This window comes from Lonchura striata, chromosome 7, assembly GCF_046129695.1.
Source record: "Lonchura striata isolate bLonStr1 chromosome 7, bLonStr1.mat, whole genome shotgun sequence".
In the NCBI taxonomy this organism is placed as follows: Eukaryota; Metazoa; Chordata; class Aves; order Passeriformes; family Estrildidae; genus Lonchura; species Lonchura striata.
In genome coordinates, this window is record NC_134609.1 from 29,687,752 (window position 1) to 29,697,042 (window position 9,291).

The 9,291-nt window shown below is 40.6% G+C and overlaps 1 protein-coding gene across 1 annotated transcript; it reads right to left on the reverse strand.

Annotated features, from left to right (window-relative positions):
• Positions 1 to 2,638: 2,638 nt before the first annotated feature.
• On the reverse strand, positions 2,639 to 7,458 carry TEX36 (testis expressed 36). Its single transcript, XM_021526379.3, has 4 exons — positions 7,411 to 7,458; positions 6,415 to 6,546; positions 4,294 to 4,374; positions 2,639 to 2,992 (listed from the first exon to the last, which is right to left on the reverse strand). The coding sequence occupies exons 1-4, from the start codon at positions 7,456 to 7,458 to the stop codon at positions 2,729 to 2,731; spliced, it is 525 nt and encodes a 174-aa protein (XP_021382054.1). The 3' UTR covers positions 2,639 to 2,728.
• Between the last annotated feature and the right edge of the window lie 1,833 nt (positions 7,459 to 9,291).

Consider the following 9,291-nt stretch of genomic DNA (forward strand, 5'->3'; position numbering starts at 1 on the left):
ACCAAGGGGATTCAGCTGGGTGTGGAAACTTCAGTGGCAAAGTTGCTACTCTTCAGCTCAGCTCTATTATCACAGAATCACAGAGGATCCTGAGCTGGAAGGTCCCACAGTCCAGCTCCTGACCCTGCACAGACACCCCAACAATCCCACCTTGTCCCTGAGAGCATTGTCCAAACCCTCCTGGAGCTCTGGCAGTCCTGGGGCTCTGCCCATGCCCTGGGGAGCCTGTTCAGCCCTCTGGTTTAACTTTTTAAAATTTATTTTGAGTTCTCTGAATTTAAGTAACACACTGAAAACACTTTTAAATTAACACAAAAAAATATCTCCTAAAAATGCTGCATAGGCTGTCCCTTCATTGATGCAGACTCATGAGAAAAAAACAGAAGGCATCAATACTCCTTGGAAAGAATCAGAGGATAAAGGCTTTTGTTTCTGTAAAGAGGCTGCTTGGGTTTGATTTTTAAAAACTAAAATAATGCAAAAAATAAGTTCATCCTTATCAGCAGCACCTAGAACAGTATTTGGCTGATTTAACCCAAAGTATGATCATTCTACTAAACCTACTTACACCCATCTGATCCCAAAGAACTCCCAGCCAAAAGCACTTTCCTGCACTGACCAGAAAATTTTAGGGGTTATATCAGCCTTATTTCAATTTCTTCCATTCCCAAAGAAACAAACAAAAGAAAATGCATGTTCAAAAATGTTTTAACTCAATAGGACCTTCCTCACAGAGACATTATCAACACAAGAGTAAACAAATTGATGGTTTCTATCCAAAGTACACAAATTTATGTGAGGAATTCATTATTTATTTCCAAATTCAGTGTATTGTGTCTCCTGTTATTTACCCAAGGAACACTGGCAGAGCATGAGATATGTGGGAATCACCTGTTTTATTCAACCCAGCACAGTGTATTTCAGTTTATAAGGGTTTCATGATCTCTTCAATTTCTCCTCTGAAATCTTTATTACAATATAGTTGAAAATACGTATTAATCCACAGGTAATCTTTAAGCCACATTTTAACCAAAAATAGGAAGGAAAAAAAAAAGAAAAAGAGGGGGGAAAAAGAAATCTGGAGTGCTTCTATTGGTGTCTTAAGGCATAACAAACTAGCAATTTATTTCACCACATCCAGTTGTAATGCTAAACCACAGATAAACATTACTAATGGAATAAGAATGTGTTCCTTCCTTCTGATGGAGGTCCAAGATTGCCCTTTGGAGTTTGCCAAGCAGCATGGGGCACTTCATTCACCATGTGATTGGCACACACTTCAGTTCTGAATCAGTCTGGGGATGCAACTGTTGGCTAAAGCTCTGGAAATTCTGACTCTGGAGCTGTCAGGCAGGCTGTCTTTACTTTGAGAAAATGCAATTCTTTTTAATAGCACTATGTTACTTGGCTTTTTATTTGGTTTTACATTGTTCATTGATGTTTTGGATTTTGATGTATTGTGTAGCACCCCAAGAACTCTAACAGGGGAAACTCCATTAAAAAAAATGAGTTTATTATTTCAACATGTCCTAATAAACATGCTACATGTTTGGGGAATCTAATCCCATCTATTTTGATGGCACACAAAAAGGCCTTCAGCCACTGTATGCTGATACCAAAAAATGCATCTCTTCACTGAAAGCAGAAATGTAATTTCTTAACTGAGCTCATGTTCAAGGCAGCTCTTACAATGCAGGGAATTCTAAGGGTCAAGGGCTTATTTTTCCATTTATCTTGTAAATAAAGTAAATTATCTCATAAACTTATGATTGATTTTTTTTTAGTCAACATTATTTTGCATAGCAACAAGCTTATTTGTAGGATATTTTAAGACACATAGCTTAGCTTATTATTTTATTTATATTAATGGAAATGATCCAGAAGAGGAAAACACATCATCTGGAGGTCTGACTCTAGGTGTGACTCAACTGCCTGCTACATCCTAACATCAGTGAATATTCTGGGAGCAGAGGGCTTGGAGGACTGGGTTTGAATTATCTTCCTTGAGGACATGTAACTATAAAATCATAAGTTCTTTTAAGATCCAATCCACCCCAAAATCAAACCTTCTTGCAGCCTTTAACTTCTGCTTGAGTTTTTTTCCCCCTTACAGCCATGAATGTAATTTTTGACTGAGCAAATGTTGTTCACAACACTCCTTCTTTTTTCACTTCTACAACTGCTGGGCTATAACCAAACAGCACACTTATTTTGCACAGCAATCTAATGCACAGCTTCTTTTTTATCTTTAATGGCTGGTCACCTGCCTTCTCAGCCATGAAACCTTTCAGAAATGTTTCTCTCTTACCTGAGCACACAGAGGGTTGGCTCCCTGCTGCAGTAATCCCTCAAGGATCCAGGTCCATTATGCTCCTGTGTCAATAAAGGTGCTGTCAGCTGCCTGAGGTACAGCCCTGCCACTGATTCAGAAGCTGAAGGAGCTTTTGTATCAAGATGAGGGTCAAGCAGTATCAGATAACACACGCACAATCCCTATCTCTGTTCTCCTAGTTGCCATATGTCTAAAAATTTGCACAATCTTGTTTTTCCTTATAATGTTCCTCTTCTTTAAAGGTTTTATAGTAATATATGTTTTCAGAGTGATGTAGGGAAATGAACTCTCAAACATACTGCTGCGTGCACTTTACACAAATGTTTATTCCTTCACAGCTGCTTTGAGTAGTGAACAGCTCAGCTTTGCTTGGTAGGTGTTCCTGAGGTGTTCTGATCAAGATGTCTTGTGTGGCTGCAGGGCTTTGTCATCCTCAGGGGCAGGTTTGGTGCTGCACTGGTTTTGGTTTTGGGTGTGGTGTTTGGGGTAGCGCCTGTGACTCTGCTCCTCGTTCCCAGGGCTCTGAGCTGGCACAAACGAGCTCTGGTACACGGTGACAAAGCCTTCGCTGCTGCTGCGGCCTGGGGCACGAGACCACTCAAAGAAGTTATGGGAGTTCTGTCTCTGCTTCTCTGGATCCATCTTCCTCACGCCCATGCCCTACGGGGAAAAAAAGGAAAAGAAAAATTCATGCAACCATATGACTTCCAGTCACAGCTTCACAGATTAATCTTGTAACAGTCACTACCCCCCTGGGAAGTGAACGAAGCTGTTACCACAGTGATTGCAAGAACTCACGGTTGATCTTTAGCAAGTTAAAAATAATATTGTCAGACTCGCCTGTATGAACATTTTTGGTTGCATATATAATGGGAAATCTGCTGACCTTCCACCTCTCAGAGCTAATAAACCACTTTTACTTTGCATTTCTATAGCACACCAGCTACTCAAGGCTGTTTAGCTACACTCGGCTAAATTAATCTTCAGAGGCACCCAAAGAAATAGGTTAATAATTCTAGGTTTGGACTGCAATAAAGAAACTGAGACAGACCATGAAATCTGAATCTTCAGTGCTATCCCTTGTGTGTCCAAACACAGAGAGACAGAGCCTGATTTTCACACTCCACTCACAGGAAATTTAGCTGGAATTATGGTTGATCAGCATCTCTAAAACGATGAGACACTGCCCAAAGTGCACAGAAATTGAGGTTACCCAGTGAATAATGAATTCCAAAAAGTCTAGGCCTGACAGACCCCAAAATCAGACAAACTCCCTATATCACAATTCACTGCTTCCTCCTTTACTCATTATCCTGTGAACTGCACTATTTCTTTTGCTGCCTGGAATAATACCAACAATCTAAGGGGAATGGAAGGACGTGAAACTGTTGCCCACAGAGAAAAGCCCAAAAATTTTAATTCTAGTCAAAGTTGTGGCTTCTGCAGCATACATTTAAACAGGTGCACTGTAAAGAATTAACGGAATGCATTCTTGATATATATTGTAGGTATCCTATATATTTTGTTTAAATTTATTATAAAGATGAGTCTGAACAAAATATTTGGGACTGCAAATTAGAAGTTGCTGAGATATCTATAAACATTCATTGCAAGGCAAATCACTTAGAACAGACTAATAGGACAATTAACTGGGTACATAACCAAAACAGGGATATTAGAAAATGCCTGTCAGAGACCCAAACAATGGATTTTTGCTTCCCTTTGAATCATATACCATTCTCAATGACTGTATGTGCTGCTGTATGTGACAGTCCCAGAGATGTCCCAGCCCTCTACTAATAAAAAAGTGTATTTTTCTTTGGTATTTACATTTTTCTCTTCTCACAGTTTTAGCACCCATTTTTTCTTTTTCTGCAGGGGACAGAAAAGTTGCTGTGTTTAATCTCTGGCAGAGCAATACATCTGAAGCTGCTTGATTTGTCTCAGTGCTGGGTACTTACCAGGTCAAAATATTCGATTGCATTGCATATTTCATGTCTGTTGTCATGAGAAGAGAATGGGAAATTGTTGTTTCCTGCTTTCTGCAAGAAAAGAAATTACAGCCAAAAAAAAAAGATTTTAAACTCTGTTTGGAGTCCATTAGTCTTTGTTCTTATATTCTTATGTGAGATTACAGCTGCCTTTGTTCTAGCATAGAAGTCATATTCCTATGTTAAATATTCACCTGCACATGATTTTATAGAGGTAATGTGGACTTCTAATTTTTTGAAATAAAATTACCAGGAGGATTTGGTGAATATATACATGATTAATATAAAAGTGCAAATTTTCAAATAAGAAATTATATATTCTGTCTGCAAAACAGCAAAATGCTAGAAATGTGTCAGGACTCCTTTGCTTGATTTAGTAGTAGGCCTAAAGCTAATTAAAATAAACTACAAAAGGGACCTCAAAACTGAATTAGCCTGTGATTTATGAACTGAATGTCATGGACACTGCTTGTTGCAGGGGAAGTTGAAGAGGTATTAATTGCTTAACTAATTTATAATCTCATTCTTTAACATGATGTTCATTCAGTCTCTAAATGAAACTAGAGTTTCAGAAGAAACAAAAGACAACTCGAAAAGAGCTATTTTAGAAAAAAAATAACATATCTGACTCTTTAAATGTTTGTTATATATCAGTGCAATATCCCAACCGTGATAAGCAAAACAGCAAGTTTTAATGTAACACAGTGTAAAAGAGGTGTGTCAAGAGTAGGGGAACCTGAGTGAGTTCTAAGGATCAATGTGACTGGAGGCCTGATCCAGCAAGATTCACCAGACACAAAATGTGCCTGCACAGGGTCAGCTGCACGGTCAGATCTCAGGTTATTTGGTTTAGTAGGCAGATTCTCTTCCTTTTTTTAGGTATATTCACCAGTTCTCTTGTCTCATACTGATTCATCCAGACTGTAGTTCAGGGAATAAGTCAATTCAATAAATACATTCTCACACATGTATTTAAAAATAAGCACCTCCTGAGTCTGTAAATTTCTTCCTAAAATATCCTACTGAAACTAAATGTCAATGTCAACATTTCAGGAATAGTGTTTATTACCAGTGCCTAAACAAACTTCCTCAGACTGTGCCATTTTAGCCTTTAGTGGATCTTTGTGTTCTCACCATTGATCTCAGATTAATTCTCAATTTACAACAGGCAAGAATTTCCCTAACTCTATATAAAAGTGGAGGGCTGGTAAAGATAAGACATGCAACTTCAGATGAAGTCACACTGGTGTTAATAAAAGGTCCCTTTACCCTGGTTCTCCTTTTCAGGCAGTGGCTAAGGCCAGATGTTCCACAGGAAGGTAGATGTAATATTAACACAGTGTATACTCCTGTTACAGAATAATCTCCTTTTCGTAGCCCCAAGATTCCCATTTAAATATTCCTTCCAAGCCCTTAATTTCTGCCCTTCACTATGGCAAAACCAGTGACATGAACCCACTGCAATTGCTGTGCTTATAGAAAATGAAAATAAAAAATGTTCTGTTCCTAAAGCAGGTGGGTAAAGCAAAGCTCAGTGTGATGATAAAATAAGGACATGAAAAGGTGCTTACAACACTGTAATGTTTTAAATACAGTATTTTTTAAAATACTGTAATTCCTTTCATCCCAAAATTTTTCACAAATCTCATTTTTAATGAAGCCTTAAAAATGTTTGAAATCAGAAGCGTCTAACTTTTTAATTATAAAAAGAACACTCCTTTGTGTGAATATAATGAATTTCCAACATCCATTGCCAAACAGCTGATCAAATTTCCATTAAACCTTCTTACAGGGCTTTACACACAGGCTGTGGGCTGAGATTGATCATAATGTATTCGGTGTCTCAATAATAAGAGAAAATCAGCAGTAATACAGCAGGACTCTGAGCAACTAAAATTATGAGTGAGTAACAGGGAAATATGTTTCTTCCACAGCACAGGCAGCAATCACTCCATCCCCTGAGGCACAAAGTCTGCCAGCCCGCTGTGACTGCTCCGCTTACGACCCTGAGTGCTGTTCTTACTCACAACTTGGCGAGTGACAACTTGCAAAAGAGCTCCGAAAATCGGCTGTGCTGCCGCAGGAACTCACCTGCACCCGAGCTTTGTATTCCAGCGGCATTCTGTGTTCCTGGCCCACAGCGGCTACGGAATTCAGGACATGCTTTAGTGAAGCGCTTGTTGTTGATTCCAGCTCGCCCACCTCCAGTACATCGTGAGAGAACTAGAAAATAATGAGGATTATGGCCCTTTAAAATAAAAGCCAACTAAAAAAAAAAAAAAAACCAAACAAAAACAACAAACAACAAAACCTAAATAACAAATAAATCTGACCAGAAATGTGGTCAAAATGATACTGTCCCATTCACTTTTTATTACTTGGATTGCAGCAGCACCTAGCGGCGTCTGGACAAATGAGGAGCCTCGCACACCCACAACGCAAACCTTACCATAAAGACCTTCAAACGTAGATAAAATAACCAGACAAGAATTTTAGGACTCTTTAAGACAAGACTATCCAGGAACTTTCTGAAAAGTGTTTACACAGCAATAACCACCGAGGAAAACAACGACCTTCCAATCCCCCATGCTACTCCTACTGTAGTGCAAGTTTGAAAGCACAAAATTTTTGGGAACAGCTCAACCCAGTATCAGGCAAAAGGGTTCAGAGTGAGGAACAGACTGTGCCAGGAGTGTTACAGTGCCCTGGGATGCCAAGATGTCCCAGCCCAGCGTTTCTGATGGGATCAGTGTTCTCCTGGAGGCAAGAACTGAGGCAAGCCTTGACCAGTTCTCCAGAAGAGAAGGAAAAACAACCAGGACTAACTATCAAATAAGAGACCCACAGAATTGCTGGAAAACGGGGTGGGTGGGTGGGGGGTGCGGTGTGGAAATCCAGCCAGGGTTACTTAACAAGCCAGAACTTTTGCACACTAAAGACAGAGGACACTCTTTCCTTTTAAACCTCAGGAACAGGAAGACTTATTTCTGAGTAAAGGACAAAGTCACCCTTAGCATGGTGCTTTTTTGAGAATTTAAGGATCAAGAAGCCCTGCGGAGGACACGGGGGCACCTGCTTGGCCCTTACCCAGTCGCTACTGTGCCCTGCGCTGTGCTGAATCTTGTCCTCGGCCATGGCTCGATGTCACTGCCGCTCCCGGTCACTCTCCCGGCGCCACCGCGGTTCCCTGGAGACCTGCTCATGGAGCGGGCAGGGTGTGGAACCCTCCCCTGTGACCTCAGAGCCGCCCCGGTGTTTCACTGAGATCCACACAACCAAAAACGCCGGGCAGCGCCGCTCCCGCTCGTGTGCTGCAAGGAAGAGGGAAATAACAGCTCGTCAGAGGATTGAATGTTGAAAACAAATCAATTCTGCACAATCACTTCAGTGACACTTCACAGCCTGAATAGGAATGGGTGGGGGAAGGAGAGCTGGTTTTGAGGAAAACCCGAAGGACGTTAGAGATAGAATTTTAAGATGCAACTTCCTGCTCTTTTGAAAATGACTTTCCACATACACACATCTTAATTGAACACACACCCAATATCTACAGAAAACCTGGCTGCGTGTTAAGGAATTTTTTTTTGCTTTTGAGTTTTAGCGGTGGCTTGGAAACATCCCAACTATTTAACTGCAGCACACTTGGCCAGTGTAGCACAAACCAAGACATTGCCTCCTTGGCCTTGACAGACTGTAAAGATGACACTTGTGTCCTTTTTGACTTCAAACTAACAGAGACTAGGTTTAGATTGGATATTAGGCAGGAATTGTTCCCTGAGAGGGTGGTGGGGCCCTGGCACAGGGTGCCCAGAGAAGCTGTTGTTAAAAACGGGAGCACACTCCCGGTACTGAAAGCGATTTCAGCATTTATTATAATAAAAAGAAAGGCCTGAAGCAAGGGGGTCCACGGGCTGAGCAGGAGCGATCCCGTCGAGGATGCTGCGGTGCCAGCACTGGTCTGCTCAGCAGCGATGTCCCCGACGTTTCAGGTGGAGCAGCACAAATTCAGTGGAGCAGATACCCTTTTTATCCTGTTTTTTGTCCCTTTGGATTGGTTTCTTTTTGGATCCTTAATTTGCATGAAGGTTTAAGCCACTTGATTGGCCCATCACAGTTCTGTCCAGGCTGGGGTGGTGCACTTTATTTAGGTGTATTATGGTACGTTGAGTACCATATTTCTTATAACTACCCTTTTAACCCCTTTTACCATAACCAAACTAATAGTACATGCTTAACAAATATCAACCATTTTACAATAGTTTCTAACCTATTTTTAACACTGTGGCTGCCCCTGGATGCCTGGAGGTGTCCAAGGCCAGGCTGGACAGTGCTTGGAGCAGCCTGGGACAGGGAAAGGTGTCCCTGCCCTTCCAGCCCAAACCATGCTGTAATTCCATGATCTATATCCGTATATATACATATATATATATATATATATATATATATATGTGTGTGTGTGTGTGTGTGTGTGTATATATATGTCTGTATATATATATATATATATATATATATATATATATATATATATATATGTATATATATATATATATTAAGGCACATGTGGCTATAGATACAGATATAACTTAAGAGGAAGTCAGCATTTGTACTCCCTGACCAGTCATGAAGCATACTGCCTCTCGTGGTTTAGAGAATGAAGAATGCCATCTACAAGGAAAATAATAGGTATTAAAAATGCCATGTGCACTATTTAGGAATTACTTACTTACTGAAGCCATCACAGCTCAGCTTTTTGTTGAACTCAGTGTACAGTGTACTGCAATTTTCAATCCTCTCCCATGCTGAGATACCCCACCACCAAGTTTTCACTTGTTTCATTAAGGTCCCAGTTATCCAGGAAAGTCAAGCCTGGAGAAAAGGAGGCTCGGGGGGGACTTTCTGGCTCACCTGTGAAGGGCCTCGAACTGCGCCAGGGGAGGTCTAGATTGGAAATTAGCGAAAATTTATTCA